The following is an 18893-nucleotide window of genomic DNA, read 5'->3' as shown; positions in this document are numbered from 1 at the left end:
GCATTTTAGTATTTCCCTCTAAGAATGAAATAAAATAATTTTTGAGGCAAGAAAAATGGCCTTAGGTTTGATGTGCCAATGCTTTTTCAAATGGGATTTCCAGACCTCTTCGTTTCCTAGTTTTGTTTTTGTGAATGAAACTCAGCCATTTCCAGGTTTGCACCAAGTGCCACGCAGACATTTGAAATTCATCAGATCTCATAAAAATTGTACACTGAAGAGACATCATCTTCAGTGTGGGAAGATCCTGGCCCAAAGTCCACTGAGGTCAAAGAGAGGATCTGGGGTCAGTAGCACTCAAATTGATTTGAAACAAGTGAGGTTGCTGGTTTCAATCTTGCTAATGCAAAAAAAATAACCCGGCTTCAAAAATAACCAAGCAATTGAAATGTCTTTCATTTCTTTGTCTTCGTTTGGGCTGTTTTTTATTTTGCTCCCAATTCTTGAGTCCTTAGGCTAGAATAAGAACATTTATTTTTTAACTTTTCTCTGAAGTGAGGAGAGCTGGAAGTTTTCTTTCAAAATCAAAACCAAGAACTAAGCTCTGAGAACAGAGCTTGCCCAGTCATCATGCAAGTCCAGGCTCCACAGAAGCAATTTCAGACTCCTACGGGAAACCAAAACTCTCAGGAGATTTGAAATTGCATCATGAAGAGTGACAAGACTCCTAGATAACCTGGCCACCTGAATTTGAGAAGGTTTTGCAAATTCTCTTCTGCCAGAACTTGTCTTCACACTCTCATAAAGACTAAAGGACCAAATCCTGTCTTCTGCACTCAGGGTTTAACCATAGACTTCAGAATATAGAGGATAGGTCATTCTGTGCCCTGTGAACTGCTGCTGGCTCATATGAAAAGCTTTTTATTTTCTTCCCAGCTTGAGCAGGAGGTGAATAAGCCCAGAAGATTGCAAAATCAAGCTCTTAGTCCCTGAACTTGCATCAGGCTTTCTGGATGCAAATCCATCAGCTTCAACACTCATTTGTGGTTTTGTATCTTGCAAATCCAGGAGAAACATGTGGAACTTGACACTAAAAGGGATAGGCTGTAACTCTGCAAAGTGGCTGGAGAAAACTAACTCTACCACAGACAGTCAATTATGAGTCTGTAAGACTCATTATTATTGACTGCCTGGCTCTTATTCTCCAGATGACCAGCAACCTGCTCCTGCATTGGCCAGCAGTGACGCTGTCATGGTTTAAGCTCAGACAGCAACCCAGAACCATGAAGCCACTCGCTCACTCCCCCACCTTCCTCCACCTGCTCCCGGAGGGATGGGGAGGAGAATCAAAAGAATGTAACTCCCACGGGTTGAGATAGGAACAGTCCAGTAACTAAGGTATAACACAAACCACTACTGCTGCCACCAATAATAATAATGATAAGGGAAATAACAAAGGAAGCGAATACAACCGTTCACCACCCGCCAACCGATACCCAGCCCGACCCGAGCAATGATCTAGCCCTTCCTTGTAACAGCTACCAGTTTATATACAGGGCATGATGTGCTGTGGTATGGAATACCTCTTTGGCTAATTTGGGTCAGGTGTTCTGTCTCTGCTTCCTCCCGACCTTCGCTCCTCCCTGGCAGAGCATGAGACTGAGGAAGTCCTTGTTCAGAATAAACATTACTTAGCAACAACTGAAAACATTAGTGTTATCAGCGCTGTTCCCAGGCTGAAAGTCAAAAGCACAGCACTGCACCAGCTACTAAGAAGGAGAAAAATGACTGCTACTGCTGAACCCAGGACAATATCCACCCCTTATTCCATACCATTCATGTCATGCTCAGATCCCACATTTTTCAATAAACCATCACTCTTGTCTCGTATACATGTATATATATACACACACAGAGAGAGATAATTCCTTAGTGCATGGACCAATCCCTATAAAGCTGCTGAGTTCATCAGGTCCATGATGTCGGGCTCCATCTCTTCTAACAGTCTTTCAGAGCAGGAGAGACAGTGTGCAGTGTTGGATTGTTGCCTGCTGATGATACCGCAAAACTCGTCTGGTTTCATCAAGGTTCATTCTCTGTTGGGATGATGGTCAGAGGGAAGTTAGGGTCAGTCGCTGCTGACCTGAAGACATCTAGTTGGTGGGCTATAAAAGTGCTACATAGCAGCCAACAGCATACAATTGAGTTCATTGGCTGTTTTCCCGTGAAATCAAATCCCCTTCAGGTACGCATCAGACTTCCCCATATTCCCGCATTACCCACCAAGTATGTCCGGGCCCCTGAGCAAAAGCAATCCCATGAATGCACCTATATAGCACCATCCCCTATGTCCTGGGTTTGCCAGTAGCCGTTTTTCTCCTTCTTAGTAGCTGGTGCAAGTTCTGTGTTTTGACTTCCAGCCTGGGAAGAGAGCTGATAACACCAATTGTTTTTAATTGTTGCTAAGTAATGTTTATTCTGGCTAAGGACTTTGTGAGTCTCATGCTCTGCCCGGGACGAGGGGAGGCCAGGAGGAAGCAGAGACAGGACACCTGACCCAAGCTAGCCAAAGAGGTATTCCATACCACAGCACGTCATGCCCAGGGAGGTAACTGGGAGTTACCCGGAAGGGCACGGTCTCTCTTCGGAGGGGTCGAACTCATTCGGTGGTGGTATCGTATTCTCTTCTCTTGTTATTTTCTCTTATCATTATTATCATTGGTGGTAGCAGTAGTGATTTGAGTTATACCTTAGTTACTGGGCTGTTCTTATCTCAACCCGTGGGAGTTACATTCTCTCAATTCTCCTCCCCATCCCTCCGGGAGCATGGAGGGTCGGGGGGGGGGGGAAGGAAAGAAAGAGGGAGAAAAAGAAAAGGGGGGGGGGTGTGAATGAACGAGCTTTGTGGTTGGGTTTAAACCACGACACGACACCCTATCATTAGGGTTACTTGGGTGGGTAAAACCACTGCTATAATTGACTATGCATGATTAGGCTTGGTGTGGGTGATACTTATTGTCACAGGTAAGTCACAGGATGCTTCATTTTCCTGACTTTGTGGTGTTACATTTCAAAGGATGACTATGTCCCCATTGAGTTTGGGTGGATTACAAGAACAATAGCTGTATTTGCTCTGCCTGCCCTGCCTTGCCTTCTTTTGAAATATCAGAAACAGTGTCTTTCATTTATCAACAGTAATTAATTACTTGCAGGATGCAGTAGAGTGTTTACACTCTTAAGCTTGTTTTATACACACACTTAAAACCAGAGTATTTCACTCTGCTGCTTCCTGTTAGAAAATGTAAATGCTGAAACAGTCTTCACAGAGCAAAGATGGGAAGGGTCGTTGGTGTATTCCAAATGCAGGGTACAAAAGCCAAACCAATACCCCAGGCCGATGAAGGACACATGGAACTGAGCATGCAGGCCAGGAAATCATCTCTCAACTACAGTGTGCAACCAAAGTGGGGATCACCCCTCAAGACAGCCCAAAGACAAATTTAAGCATTGATGTAGAACTCAATGGATGTACATGTCATTCAAGCAGAGTCAGAGGGGAAGAAGAATGAGAGTTTGGAGAGATTTGCACCCTGTCACAGAGGTCTGGACTGTGCCTTTGCAGTCTCTGAAACATAAGGTCATGGGTATCTTTGTTGATTTAGTTTAACATAATCCAGGAGATTTTAATCACATTTAAGGCTATTAAATGAGTGAGAAGAGAATCACTGGAATTTAGCTTCATAACTCCACTGTAAACAGATTTTAAACCTCATATCTAGGTAAAAATAAATTTAGAAGTAGCTGATTACCTCTAGCAGAAGATTTTCCATCAACATTTGATCAACCCCTTCCCTTCCCTACACATTAGGGATTTTTGCAGATTATTAAATCAGATTTTTGCATTATTATTTTTCCCCATTTGGAAACAAAGTTTAGAGTTTTCTTCAAAATTAAGGGTTTGGGGTTTTTTTTTTTGTTCAAAATCTATGCAATCCCACCAGAATAACTTGCTTGATTCTGGCATGATTGATGATCTGGTATGAACTCGCTTGATTCCTTGGGTGGCATGGTTTAGTGGGAGGTGTCCCTGCCCACGGCAGGGGGGTTGGAACTAGATGATCTTAAGGTCCTTTCCAACCCTAACTATTCTATGATTGTATGAAACAGAGAAGATTAGTTTTGAAAGAAAAAGAGGAGAAAAGAGAAAAAAAGTATCAGAAAAGAGAAAAAAAAGTATCAGAAAACTTTTCCAAGCAAGAATAAACTTGTATGTGTATTCGAAGCCTTCACATAAAATCCACCTTGGATCAGTCTGTACCCTAAATGTCCATGAATGAATGGGCTTCTTAACAGCCCGAGCAAAAATACGTTGGTGGGCAGATGCTCAGTTGTCCCTTCCATAGAATCATAGAATCATAGAATCATAGAATAGTTAGGGTTGGAAAGGACCTCAAGATCATCTAGCTCCAACCCCCCTGCCATGGGCAGGGACACCTCACACCAAACCATCCCACACAAGGCCCCATCCAACCTGGCCTTGAACACTGCCAGGGATGGAGCACTCACAACCTCCCTGGGCAACCGACTCCAGTGTCTCACCACCCCAACAGGAAAGAATTTCCCCCTTATATCCAATCTAAACTTCCCCTGCTTAAGTTCTAACCCATTACCCCTTGTCCTGTCACCACAGTCCCCGACGAAGAGTCCCTCCCCAGCATCCCTATAGGCCCCCTTCAGGTACTGGAAGGCTGCTATTAGGTCCCCACGCAGCCTTCTCTTCTCCAGGCTGAACAGCCCCAACTTCCTCCGTGCCACCTTCCTTCTGTCGTGGCCCAAGTGATCTCCTGCAGTTACAAGCAGCACTTACACCTTGTAGCATCTCATGCTCTTTGCATCGGCTGGAAGGTTTTCTCTGCCACGTTGTCCGTGTGGACTTCAGAAACTCCTCATACAGAGCACTCAGGAGGTTTAAGCTTTACTGACATGGAAGGAGATCCTGCAGAGTAGCACACGACCATCCAGGTGGAAACAGAGCTGTGGGTGCAGTGCAGGGTACCACTGCCACCAAACCCAGGGCAGCATCCTAGACCCCCGAGTACAATGACCTTGAAGTCCTTAATTTGCCCAGATGAAGGTGAGAAGCTCTTATAGGAACTGGACCATTCATTTTCAAGATATTGGCTTGTGCTGCACTTTGAGTGTAATAATCCCCTGGTGATTTCCTATCTGGATTTATTTAAGCAAATTGCGGCAATTTTTAGGGATGTGCATTGATATGGGAAAACTTCATTCATCTGGAAACATATTGCTGATTGAAAGTAAATCATAGGTAAAACAGAAACAGTATGGGATTTATTTTCCCTGGTAGGCAATTGGAAGTCTCTATGCATGTCTTTTACAGTGATGGAGACAGTTTGAAGCCACAGTGTTTCCTGAATTTAGCAGGAAACATTTCAGAGGCATTGGCTTGAGGTTTTGGAGTGGTGACAAAGTGCAGGAGACAAGGCAGGACTGTGTCAGTCAGGAAGGGAGAACCTTCATGCAGAGCTGTGAAAGGGATCAAAGATACTGGGAGATGGAAGGAAGAGGAGGAGAAGGAATGTCCACAACAGGCTCCACTGCTGAGCACTGCCATCTCTCTCCCTCTGGCACAAGAAGGGCAAGTTATGTAAGATTAAATGTCTTCAGACCAGACGTGCTTAAGGAACTTCTTATTCCATACTTCAGGGCTCTGCTGGTGCCATCTCAGAAATACAAACACTTCTTGAGAGCTCTTGGAGGTCAGGTGAAGTACCAGAAGACAAGGAAAAAATGTAAACATGGTGTCTAAATATAGAGGGAGAAAAGAGCAGTAAGAATTATAGACCAGTCAACTTCTAGATGCTTCAAGAGAACTGAGCTATCCATCAATCTGTAAGCACCTAGGAGATAAAAAGGGAGATGAGTGACATCCAGCATGGATTATGTAAAAATGAGGCATGTTAAACTGATCTCATTTGGTTTCTCAGCAGATGTGAGAGAGGAATAGGTGGTGCCAATCTAAATTTTGGGAAAGATCTACATGGTGCCACATGACTGTCATAAAGTGACCTGGAAAAACTGTAGATGAAACTACTTCAGATCTTACACAAAAATGGATGAGTAGCACAACTCATTCCCAAAGAATACAGTTACCGGGTAGTTCATGGTGAGAGCAGAGGACTCTGTCAAACAGGACTCTGCAGAGATCTGGGTAGATTTTCCTCAAATATCCATCAATGCAAAATGGATGAAAAGACATAATTACATCTGGCAGTGACGTGGAGCTGGGAGAAGTACTTCAACACATGGGAGTATAAGATTTACAGCTTAAAATGGTCTTGTCAGGTTAGAGGAGTGAGGACCAGGTCTAGTCTGGGGTACTGTGCCTCGAGAAGGAGGAGGACCCAGTTGGAGAAGGTGTAGGAAAGAGTCATTGCATTTACTAAACCTGGCTTAGGTTAGAAGGGTGTCGTGGTTTAAGTCCAGTCAGTAACTAAGAACCACACAGTCGCTGTCTCACTCCTCCCCTTCCTTCCTGCTACTGCTGAACCCAGGACAGTATCCACCCCTTATTCCATACCATTCACGTCATGTTCAGATCCCACATTTTCAACATACCATCACTCTTATCTCATATATATACATATATATGCATCCACACAGAGAGAGGGAGAGAGATCATTCCTTAGTGCATGGACCAATCCCTATAAAGCTGCTGAGTCCATTTGGCCCATGATGTCGGTCTCAATCTCTCGTAACAGTCTTTCAGAGCAGGAGAACCTATGTGCAGTGTTAGATCGTTGCCTGCTGACGTTGATCGTTCCTTTATGGCAGAACTTGTCTGGTTTCATCAAAGTTCATTCTTTGTTGGGATGATGGTTGAGGGAAGTCAGGGCCAGTCGCTGGTGACCTGAACATATCTATTTGGTGGGCTATAAAAGTACTACATAGCAGGCAGAAGCATACAATTGAGCTCATAGGCTGTTTTACCCTAAAATCAAATCCCCTTGAGGTATACATCGGACTTCCCCATCTTCCCGCATTACCCACCAAGTATATCCGGGTCCTTGAGGCAAAGCAATCCCACGAGAGGGTTTGCCTTTACCTGAAGCAGGAATAACCCAGACTGCCTTCCCCAGGAAATTCTTTATGTGCACCACAGGAACTTTATCCCGTTCTACGGTATGTAAAAGTCCTGACTGCGCACTTAATTGCAGCATATTTTTCACATTCGTGAATAACCTGGGCAATAGTGTCCATTGTTATGTCCACTCCTTGATCACGAGCCCATCTGTATGTTGGATCTCTGCCCTGATGGTGCACTGGGCCAAAAATAATTAATTCACCCTTATGTTGCCAGTCTAAGTCCATCCGAGCCACTTCAATCTTAGCAGCTTTATCCACTTGTTGGTTGTTCTGGTTTTCCTCAGTGGTCCGACTCTTGGGGACATGAGCATCTACACGGCGTACCTTCACCACCAGGTTCTGCACCCAGGCAGCGATATCTTGCCACAGTGCAGCAGCCCAGATGGGTTTGCCTCTGCATTGCAGTTGCTCTGCTTCCATTGCTGCAACCACCCCCACAGGGCATTTGCCACCATCCATGTATCAGTATAGAGATAAAGTACTGGCCCCTTTTCTCGTTCAGCAGTGTCCAAGGCCAGCTGGATGGCTTTCACCTCTGCAAACTGACTCGATTCACCCTCTCCTTCAGCAGTTTCTGCAACCTGTAGTCAGAGACTCCATACAGCTGCCTTCCATCTCTGATGCTTTCCCACAATAAGGCAGGACCCAACAGTAAACAAGGCATATTGCTTTTAACTTTCTGACAGTTTATTATATGGTGGGGCCTCTTCAGCATGCATCACCTCCTCCTCTGGTGACATTCCAAAATCTTTGCCCTCTGGCCAGTCCATGATGACTTCTGGAATTTCTGGTTGACTGGGATTTCCTATTCATGCTCATTTCATAATTAGTGTAGCCCACTTTCTCCATGTAGCATTGGTTTCATGATGTGTAGAGGAGACCCTGCCTTTGAACATCCAGCCTAGCACGGCCAACCAGGGTGCCAGGAGGAGCTGTGCTTCAGTGCCAATCACTTCCAAAGGAGCTCGAACCCCTTCATAGGCTGCCAGTATCTCTTTTTCATTTGGGGTATTGCTGGCCTCAGATCCTCTGTATCCCCGACTCCAAAAGCCGAAGGGTCGACCTTGTGTCTACCCTGGAGATTTCTGCTTTAGGCTCCAGGTAGGACCATTCTCCCCGGCTACAGTGTAGAGTACATTATTTACATTTGGCACGGTCCAGACTGGTCCAAGGCATACTGTATGAACTATCTCACATTTAATTTACTCAAAGGCTTGTGGTTGCTCAGGGCCCCATTTAAAATCATTCTTCTTCTGGGTCACATGACAGAGAGGGCTTACAATCAAACTGTAATTTGGGATGTGCATTCTCCAGAACCCCACAGTATCCAAGAAAGATAGTGTTTCTTTTTTATTAGTTGGTGGAGATGTTGTTATCTTGTTGATCACATCTGCGGGGATCTGGTGATGTCCATTTTGCCATTTTATTCCCAAAAATTGAATCTCCTGTGGAGGTCCCTTGGCCTTCCTCTGTTTTATGGCAAAGCCGGCTTTCAGCAGGGGTTGTATTATTTTCCTTCCTTTCTCAAAAAATTCTTCCTCTGTATCACCCCACACAGTAATGTCATCAATGCACTGCAAGGTGTTCTGGAGCTTGCCTCTGTTCCAGTGCAGTCTCGATCACTCCATGGCAGATGGTAGGGCTGTGTTTCCACCCCTGGGGCAGTGGGTTCCAAGCATACTGGATGCCCCTCCAAGTAAAAGCGAACTGTGGCCTGCACTCTGCTGACAAAGGAATTGAGAAAAATGCATTGTTAATATAAGTGGTGGCATACCACTTGGCTGCCTTTGACTCCAGTTCATAATGAAGTTTTAGCATGTCAGGTACAGCAGCACTCAAGGGTGGTGTGACAAGGCCGCGATAGTCTTCTGTTAGTCTCCACTCTCTGTTAGCCCCATATGGCCAGTGTGAAAGCCTATTAAAGGGTGAGTGGGTCCTACTGATTACTCCTTGGCTCTCCAGTGTATGGATCAGCTGATGGATAGGAATCAGGGAGTCTTGGTTGCTGCGATATTGCCATCAGTGCACTATTTTGGTTGCGACTGGCACTTGTTCTTCGACCTTCAGCAACCCATGAAGTCCATGATGACTTCTGGAATTTCTGGTTGACTGGGATTTCCTATTCATGCTCATTTCATAATTAGTGTAGCCCACTTTCTCCATGTAGCATTGGTTTCATGATGTGTAGAGGAGACCCTGCCTTTGAACATCCAGCCTAGCACGGCCAACCAGGGTGCCAGGAGGAGCTGTGCTTCAGTGCCAATCACTTCCGAAGGAGCTCGAACCCCTTCATAGGCTGCCAGTATCTCTTTTTCATTTGGGGTATTGCTGGCCTCAGATCCTCTGTATCCCCGACTCCAAAAGCCGAAGGGTCGACCTTGAGTCTCCCCTGAAGCTTTCTGCCAGAGGCTCCAGGTAGGACCATTCTCCCTGGCTGTGGTGTAGAGTACATTTTTTACATCTGGCCATATTTACATCATTTTTTTACATGATAGAGAGCACTTACATTCAGACTGTAATTTGGGATGTGCATTCTCCAGAACCCCACTGCACCCAAGAAAGCTTGTGTTTCTTTCTTACTAGCTGGTGGAGATACTGCTGTTATCTTGTTAATCACATCTGTGGGGATCAGTCTACGTCTGTCTTGCCATTTTATTCCCAAAACCTGAATCTCCTGTGCACGTCCCTTCACCTTACTTCGTTTTATGGCAAAACTCTCTTTCAGCAATGGTTGGATTATTTTCCTCCCTTTTTCAAAAACATCTTCCTCTGTATCACCCCACACGATAATGTCATCAATGTATTGCAGGTGTTCTGGAGCTTGCCCCTGTTCCAGTGCAGGCTGGATAAGTCCATGGCAGATGGTAGGGCTGCGTTTCCACCCCTGGGGCAGTGGGTTCCAAGCGTACTGGACGCCCCTCCAAGTAAAAGCGAACTGTGGCCTGCACTCTGCTGACAAAGGAATTGAGAAAAATGCATTGGCAATATCAATTGTGGCATACCACTTGGCTACCTTTGACTCCAGTTCATAATGAACTGAATGGCAGTGTGACTTCATTCAGGCCATGAGAGTCTCCACTCTCCATTAGAATTTCGCACTGACCACATGGGGTTATTAAAGGGTGAGCGGGTCCTACTGATCGCTCCTTGACTCTCCAGTCTATGGATCAGCTGATGGATAGGAATCAGGGAGTCTCGTTTGGTGCAATATTGCTGCCGGGGCACTGTTGTGGTCGCAACTGGCACTTGACCTTTGACCTTCAGCAACCCCACAACAGAAGGATCCTCTGAGAGACCAGGCAAGGTGCACAGCTGCTCAATTTCTTCTGTCTCCAAAGCAGCAATACCAAAAGCCCATCAATACCCTTTTGGGTCTTTGAAGTACCCTCTCCTGAGGTAGTCTATGCCAAGGATGCATGGAGCCTCTGGACCAGTCATAATGAGGTGCTTTTGTCACTTCCTCCCAGTCAGGCTGATTTCAGCCTCCAGTACAGTCAACTCTTGGGATCCTCCTGTCACTCCAGAAATAGAAATGGGTTCCACCCCTTGACAGTTTGATGGCATCAGGGTACGCTTTGCGTACGCTCTCTACTGGAGACTTTTGTGGGACTGATGTGCCAGGCCATCTGATCCACACAGTCCAATAAATCCAGTTATCCCCTACCTCCACCTGGCTGGAGGCAGGGCCCCTCTAATAGTGATCACGATATAGGTTACTTAAGTTTTGTAGAGAGGGGTCTTCTTTATCACAGGACCTGGAGGAAAATCAGCTCTTCCACTCTATCTGGGAACCTGCTCCCCAGAGACTGAAGCCACAGCTTTCATGGGATGATCATCCTTGACCTTTGTTCTCCTCTTCAATTCACGCACATGTTCCTCCATAGCTGAGACAGGTTTTCCATCCCACTTCCTCATGTCTTCTCCGTGATCCCTCAGGTAAAACCATAGGGTGGCCCGTGTATAACACAAGGTATAACACAAACCACTACTGCTGCCACCAATAATAATGATAAGGGAAATAACAAGGGAAGCAAATACAACCGCTCACCACCCGCCAACCGATACCCAGCCCAACCCGAGCAGTGATCTAGTTACAGGGCATGATGTGCTGTGGTATGGAATACCTCTTTGGCTAATTTGGGTCAGGTGCTCTGTCTCTGCTTCCTCCCGACCTTCGCTCCTCCCTGGCAGAGCATGAGACTGAGAAAGTCCTTGTTCAGAATAAACATTACTTAGCAACAACTGAAAACATTAGTGTTATCAGCACTGTTCCCAGGCTGAAAGTCAAAAGCACAGCACTGCACCAGCTACTAAGAAGGAGAAAAATGACTGCTACTGCTGAACCCAGGACATTTCTTCATTCCACCCTTTCTCTTGACCAGACCAAGCAGAAGAGCCAACAGAGTGCCTCTACCTCCATTATTTGTCTTTCATTCCTCACCCATTTTTATTATTATCCCCGTATTCCCCAGGTAAGCATACTGGAAAACTCACATCAGATATGAAGTGGTATCCCAGATCGATGGGAAAAGGCAGACTGAAGAGGAAAACAACGACCTTTTATCATTTGTTATGTCTCAATCTTATGTCTCTTATGACTTCTGGGTTAGCCAAATCATAAACCAAAACAGAGCCCTGGTTACATTTGGGCAGCAGATTTGTCTCTTCAGAGCTCATTAATAGAACTGCTTTCATTTAATTAGGTGCTAAAACATTTCCAACAGGACTAGGTGTGTCATGTCAGAATATGACAGGCAAATTTCTTTTAAGGTTTTGAACCTAGGCTGACAGAGAAGCTATGCAGTTCACTGTTGTCACTGAAAGATATTTTTACCTTTATGAGTCCCTAAAACAAGAAACAAATTAAGAACTGTCAAGGAAAAATACCCAAACCCAAAATGTATTCCATCTTGCCTGCTAATACTGTTACTGCTTTTCTCTGAAAACTCTCACAGTCTAATAACAAGAACCTTAAGTATAAAAGAATGAACTATGGTTGTTAATGTTTTGGCTTATAATCACAATTAATAATCCAAAAGGAAGGAAATAAGTGCTGAAAACATGATTTCCCTTTGCAACTACAAGTCAAAATGTACAGCCTCACTGTTCTCTCCTCCCAGCTCTTATTTTCTCCTCGTTCAGAGGCAACCACTCTGCATTATTCCACTGCAGGGCGTGGAATGTGGCAACCGCAGCATCCAGGGCTGCAGCTCCTTCCCTGCTTATTGAAACTCAGTTCAAATACTGCCCAGAAGCAGACTGTCACTGGGCCTTAAGTCACAGAAATCCTGGAAAACAGAGCAGAAGACAAGTAAGGATGGGGATGGCTCTGCCTGACCTGATGCTCTAGTGAGGTTCGTGCATCTGGGCTGCCAGGGATCAAACAGTTCCTGGACAGGAGCAAGGGCTGAATGGCACCAAAAAACTGCTCTGAGGAGTGGGACAGGCCATGAATACACAGTTGGCATTCCTGTCCCCAGGAATACACTGCGGAGGCCAAGAAGTAGCCCCACACTATAAGCCCCCGTGAGGTGAGGTATTCCCAAGGGAAGGGGCTCAAAATGTGAAATCACTACAGCTTTGAGATACAGACATGCAGCAAAGAGCACCCGAGTGTGTGTTCACAACACATCATTTGGTTTCAGTGTCATTTACCATCAAATTACTGATATGGGCTGTAAAACCAGTGGGCGAGGACTGCTTCTCTAGAGAAATTCATTAGATTATAATTCAGTTACACAGAGCAAGTAGAGCCTGGGGCTGTTTTGAGGGGCTGTTTGGAAAAGGTCAGAACAATATATGAGATGCCTTATGGGACTGACAGCTGTTGGGGAGCAGATAGATATTTAAAGATAAGCATTGTATGCTAGTCTATTTTTCTCCTTATTGAATATTCCCATCCTTCTTATACATAACATAAAAACATTTTGCCAAAACATGGCCCAGCAAAGAAGCCTATCAACTGAGGTACTGCCTGCATTGCTGGTGAAGTAAGACATGGCTGTTTTGGAGGACATACAGGGCTGGAAGCTCTGGCATCTTGTGAAAGGGAGCCAGACCCAGGTTTCTGCTCCCAGCTCAGCAGGGGACAGAAGCTGCTGCTTCTGCAGAGGCAAAATCGCGAACCAAACCCCAAAACCCAAGATTCTTCCTGTGGGCAGGTGAAGCCATGTCTCCTCCTGAATGCCACCACCATCACTAACCCCTAGTTTGGGAAGGTAAAGTACTGCCCTGACTCAACATCCAGAATGGCTGTTGCTGAATAGGTAGCAGGACCTTAGTTTTGAAGCCATGCCAGCTAATTCAGCCTCTCTGTGTTAGCCTGATTAAACACTGAATTCCCTAGAAGCTTCATGCTGACGGCAGTGGATGGTGTCCCCAACCGAACAGTCCATCCCTGCTCACCACCAGACCGTTGCACATATTAAGTATTCTGCTGAGCAGTAACAGATGGAGATATGCTTGGTGTCTGCCTAGGCTAGGCCTTTTGATGAACACATTCACTAGAGTTTTAAGTCCCCAGAAAAATATCCTAGAAAAACAGAAGTCTCAATTCCATGCTACAAGCCAGGTATTCTAGAAAAGGTCACATATTCCAAATTCTGCATGTGCACAACATTTATTTCAAGTTATAAGACCTAAAAAATGTTGACATCCATTGCAGTCCTACATCAAAGTGAATTTGCTGAGATGGGGTGGCAGGAGTGAAAGACGAATTTCTCTCACCCAGTAACTCTCACCCTCTACCTTGGTTCTTCAAAGGAGACCCCACATTTGTTTCATTAAAGCTGGTTTTTAGTTTAAGCTGCTTGAAAATGGAATATGGTCACAGCCTGATTGTGAACACTGTGGCACACTCTGAAGTCTCATTGGCTTGTGTGGCACAACTGCACCATTCAGGACTGTTCCCTTCACTAGCTTAGCCCTAACCCTGCATTTTGAGGCATGGGTGAAAGTATCTGGGCTGCAGGACTGGTTGGGAAAAAAATAACAAGCAAACCTAATCAGCCAAGATGGGTGTAGTCAAGGTCTAAAGGTGTCAAAACGACCTTGGTGCTAAGCAGAACGCCATCCTTAGTCTGCGTTGCCAGTGTCTGAGATGTACACATTAACCTCCAGTTCTACCTCTGCCATTCACCAGTACCTCTTTCTTTGCTGGATAACTCCCCACTCACCAGCTGAAAGGTATCTCCAAATATTTCATTAAAACATCCTTAATTAATTTTACAAATCCTAATCCCTATCCTGGCTCAAATACACTCTCAAATTCTTGTAATTTCTACCTGTCACTTCTCCCACTACCCAGTATTTCAAGGATTAACTGGACAGTGCATAATCCCTTCAGTCCTCTGTAACAAAGTCTGTTCTCTGTTCCTTTATTTTAGTGTTTTTTCATCTGTCTACAGATTCCTGTGCTTCTTTTCAAGGCAATATCCAAGTGTTAAGCTGCTTTAGCCATTCACGAGGATGAGATTTATTATGTAGAAGCACACCAATAACACAATATTAAAAAAATAAGTCTCTTTCATCAAAATCTATTTAACATGCAATTTAATATTTATTAAGAATTCATTAAGTTCTCAGCAAGCCTGTCTAATGGAGCCTGACCAGGTGAATTGCTAATGCCTACATTACATTTAAACTTATTTTCAGAAATGTTAATTTCCCTGAGTTGTTCCCTGCACATCCCTTTCCCTGGCACCCACAGCTGTGTGGCTCTCTCCAGATGCCTGTTGACATGCTCAGAGCAACACTGCTGTCCCCACCCCAGCCTCTGCACACTTCACTGGAGTTTCCACACTGACGGATGCCTCCCAGTTTCCAACACTATGCCCCTTCACCATAGCAGCCTCCTCAGCATTTTCATGTCAGGTACAAAGCTGCAAGCCTAGCATGTGTTACTTTAAAACTGTTATATATAAACATATATATAAAAAAACATATATATATATAAACATATATATAAATAATATATATATATATATCAGGGTGTATTTCAGTCCTCAATATACTAATCTAGTCCAGCAACCAGGTCATTATCTTGATGCAATTTTCATCATGATAAAAAACAAGAGCTCTGCTCTTTGGAAAACAGGAGTCACTGCATACTAATTGTGTAAGCCAGTGTGGTCACCACCTGCCCTATGGGCTCCGTGTGTCTGCACTGCTATTGTGGTATCTACAGCCTTTCCCTTCCACCAAACCCTATTGCCCACCATTCCAGCATGCTTCTGCAGAAGTAATTTCTAGAGATTAAATAATTTATTGGTGTTCATCTGCAGTAACAGCTCCTCTGATCCACCTTTCCACACAAACAAGTGCAAATCAAACCCACCCCGCCCCAGCTCCAAATTTAACTGTCAGGGTGGAAAGCCCCCTTTCAAACTGTGAAAGGAGAAGCTCAGAGCCTTTACACAAGTAGGGTATACAGATGTTGGTGGGAAAAGCTGTACTGGAGACAAGCTTCCTTCTTGCAGACAGACCTCCCAGCCCCGCAGTGCTGTGGGAAAAGCACTGGCTCAGGCAGGGATGATGGTTTAGTTCCCAGTCCACCCCCTAGGGCTGGACACAGTGGCAGCAGAGTTGATGCAGAAATATCCAGGTCACCCGCTAAGCCACTCTGGCTGGAGAGGAGACAGGATGAAGGCCCAGATCTGCTCCCCGTGGCGCGCGCACGCACACCCAGGGCGGCTACGGGTGTGCAAGGCAACAGATTGCCGAGCGGCGACAAGCCCCTTCAGCTATATCCGAGCTCGTTCGGCTTCCCCCCGACCGCCTCCGAGCGTTCTCCGAAGGCAGCCGAGCGCGACGTTCGGCCGCCGCCGGGAGGAGCCGAGCGGTGCCGAAGAGGCCGAGCCGCCTGCGGTTGTAGTCCTCGCTGGGCGCTGTCCACCACGCGAACCATCTGAAAGCTGCAGCCGCGCCTCGCCGGGACCAGCTCGGCCCCCGCACAGGCACTGGCTGCCGGAACTGCAGAGGGCCGCCAGCACCCCGCTCCCTGCACCCCATCCACACCCAGCTCTGCTGCCTCCCCCCGCCTCGCTCAGCAACTGCGGGGGGGGCCTTCCCAGCCCCCGATCCCTCTAACAACCATCGCAAAGCAGCTGCCGCTCCGCACCTCTCCCTGGCTGAAACCCAGTCCCTGAACCAGCGCCGGGGCTTGTTCCGTGATGGCACCTGCCTCGGACCAGACCATCATCTCTGTTTAGGTGCGAGGCCGTGGTGTTTCACTGTATTTTCAATTAAAAAGAAGGAGGGAGAATAACGGTGCCACGGGAGCACCTTCCATCCCTTCATCAGCAGCCTTCCCCTGCGCTTGCTTTCCTACGGGATGCAGCATTGAAAGAGACTGTGTGGTGGGGGTTTTCACTGCTGTTTATTGCACGAATTAAATACAGGCAGAGCATGTGCAGGGGAGCTCTAGAAGCCACCACGGGCACCAAGGCAGGGTTTGAGTGTAATTGGTGGTGGGTGGCCACGCTCGGCTTTAATTCAAAGGAGAGGCTGAAATCTCGCAGCGATACTTCAGCACCACCTCGGTCCGGAACAGCACTGGGAACCGCGGTAGCGGAGCCTTTTCTCCGCCTTACACCTTCCCGCCCTCGCGGTTGCCTCAGGTAAACATGGCGCCCGCGGTCCTCACCTCAGCGAGCCCCTAACTCCCTTCCCCCTCCTATTAACACCGTTTAACTCCCCCCTCACGGTCCATCTCCCACACACACACACTACCGCGGAACTTACTTCATTTGCTTCACGATGGTGCTTTTCCCTGACTCACCGGCCCCTGTTGAAAGAGAAATGAAAGGGGGAATAAGGGCCGGGGAGAAGGTGGGTGAGGGGCCGCGGAGTAGGGAAGAGGCGACCGGGTTCTCACCGAGCAGGAGGAGTTTCACGTCTTTGGCGGCGCTGATCCCGTCCTCCTTCAGGTTCTTCTCGATGGCCTTGCTCCGCTCCAGGGCGGCTCTTTCCTCGGCGCTCAAGGTACATCCCATGGCGGCGACGAAAAATTAAAAAAAAAATGTAAATTAAAAAATAAAAAAGGGGGAGGGGAATGCAGGCCCCGCCGCCGCCTCGGCTGGCTCCCGCGGGCGAAGAGAAGGAGGCAGGGGCGAAGCCAGCTATCAGCGTAGGGGGGGGAAATAAAAGAATTCAAGCAGATAGCCGTGAGCCTCCGGGCGGCGCAGCGCCTCAGCGGCGGGGCTCCCGGCTCCCTCTCCTGGCTCTCTCCCCGCGCCCGAGCGCTCAGTGCATCCAGCGGGGCTGCTGCGGGCACAGTGAATTCTTCCCGGCCGGGAGGCGGAGGAGGAGGAAAAGCAAGAGGGTACGCGACGAGGGGAGAGTGCTTCCCTCTCCCTTATTCTCTCCCCTCCTTGGCGGGCGGCGCGGCACGGGCAACTCTCGACAAAGTGCGGGAATGGCGAAGACAAGGAAAGAAAAAGGGAGCGCGCCGAAACCCCACACTCCCACCGACCTCGCCCGTTCCCGTGACGCGCGCAGCTCGCGCATGCTCCCAGTGGCGCGGCCCCAGCCCCAATCCAAGCTCTAGCCTTGGCGCTGCTGAGCGCAGGCTCCGAAGCGAGGTCCGGCCTGGGCTGCACACGTGGTACGGGGAAATGTCGCCGCCTTAATACCTGTCTCCCTCGCTCCGGGTGGAATGGAGGTTGTGACTCCGGCTTCTTGCCTTCCTCAGGGCCGCTGCTGTCACCCGCACAGGAGAGGCCGTGACTCGGGCGGCTGCCTCCCCCTTTCCTGTCACTCGAGACCGAGCACCTCAGTGCCTGGGCGATGAGGGCGGGTGGCAGGGTCCAGCGGCTACGGTGTGTTTGTGCGGGCCTTTGGGCTTCCCAGAGGCCCGGGGCTGCCATCCCCCAGCCCCATGCAGCTGAAATCGCTTCCATCAATACTTGGGATGCAAATCGTTTATGTGCTTGATGCAGGGCATCGAGTTTCACCACTATTTTGGATTATGTTTCCCACCAGTGTAATCACATGGGGTTCATCCTTTTTTTGTTGCAGTGCAATCACATATCTCACCAGATGACCTGCCCTCTTGTCATCGCCATTCCATGACATCCAACAATTATTTAGGGATTATAGTGAGTTAAAATCCTGCAATTTCCCTGGCAGGTTTCGATGTTTCACAAGGTTGGAAACAGAGAAGAAAACAAATGTCAACGGGGAAAATGAAATAAATAAGACTTCATTTAAAATGCTTTCCTACTGGCCCAGACAAGTCACAATATATTCAACTTTAATCCATAACATTGATTGATATGTGACAGTCTGACTATAAAAAGATCTAGAGAGGAAAGAATGAAGTGCTAAGCGCAGCAAGGTAAAATACATCAAGCTGAAATGGACAAAATCAAGGACCACTGCCACTTCAATAAACAAGAAGTCTGTAAAGGGAGGGTTTGTTATTAGGAAGTAGCTGTGAGAGGTGAGGCAGCTGATTTTGCCTCTAAAGCCCACTCCACCTCCCTGCCAAAAAGCAAATGGCTACAGGAAGCTTGATAGGACCATCCCTGTGTTGTAGGAAGGAAATGCTTCCTACAGGAAGGATCCAGGCTGCACCGGGGCTGCCTCGCAGGGGCTCAGGGAAAGCAGTGGGCTATTGTTTGTGGTGTTGGGTGTGGGTGACCATATGCTCGCACTGTGCTTTCTTTCCACTTAAGACCTCTGTTCACTGCCTCCTCTGGGATCTTCTGACCTACTGTCCTGAGTTCTGCAGTTCCCACATCCAAGACCCTTCCTTTAAAGGTAGATATACAATTTCTAATAGCATT

At 47.1% G+C, this 18893-nt stretch overlaps 1 protein-coding gene across 2 annotated transcripts in view; it reads right to left on the bottom strand.

Moving 5' to 3' along the window:
- LOC136004192 (guanine nucleotide-binding protein G(o) subunit alpha) overlaps nt 1-17585 on the bottom strand; it is a 224010-nt gene extending 206425 nt beyond the window's left edge. For both annotated transcript variants that reach the window (XM_065660471.1, XM_065660470.1), the window contains exons 1-2: nt 16982-17585; nt 16849-16891 (exon numbers count right to left, since the gene is read on the bottom strand). In XM_065660471.1, the coding sequence (XP_065516543.1) occupies nt 16849-16891; nt 16982-17099 (161 nt within the window). In that variant the 5' untranslated portion in view covers nt 17100-17585. The remainder of the gene's footprint in view (nt 1-16848; nt 16892-16981) is intronic.
- Nucleotides 17586-18893: the final 1308 nt, after the last annotated feature.

Source organism: Lathamus discolor, chromosome W (genome assembly GCF_037157495.1).
Source record: "Lathamus discolor isolate bLatDis1 chromosome W, bLatDis1.hap1, whole genome shotgun sequence".
Classification (NCBI taxonomy): domain Eukaryota; kingdom Metazoa; phylum Chordata; class Aves; order Psittaciformes; family Psittacidae; genus Lathamus; species Lathamus discolor.
This window is presented reverse-complemented; position numbering and strand designations above follow the sequence as displayed.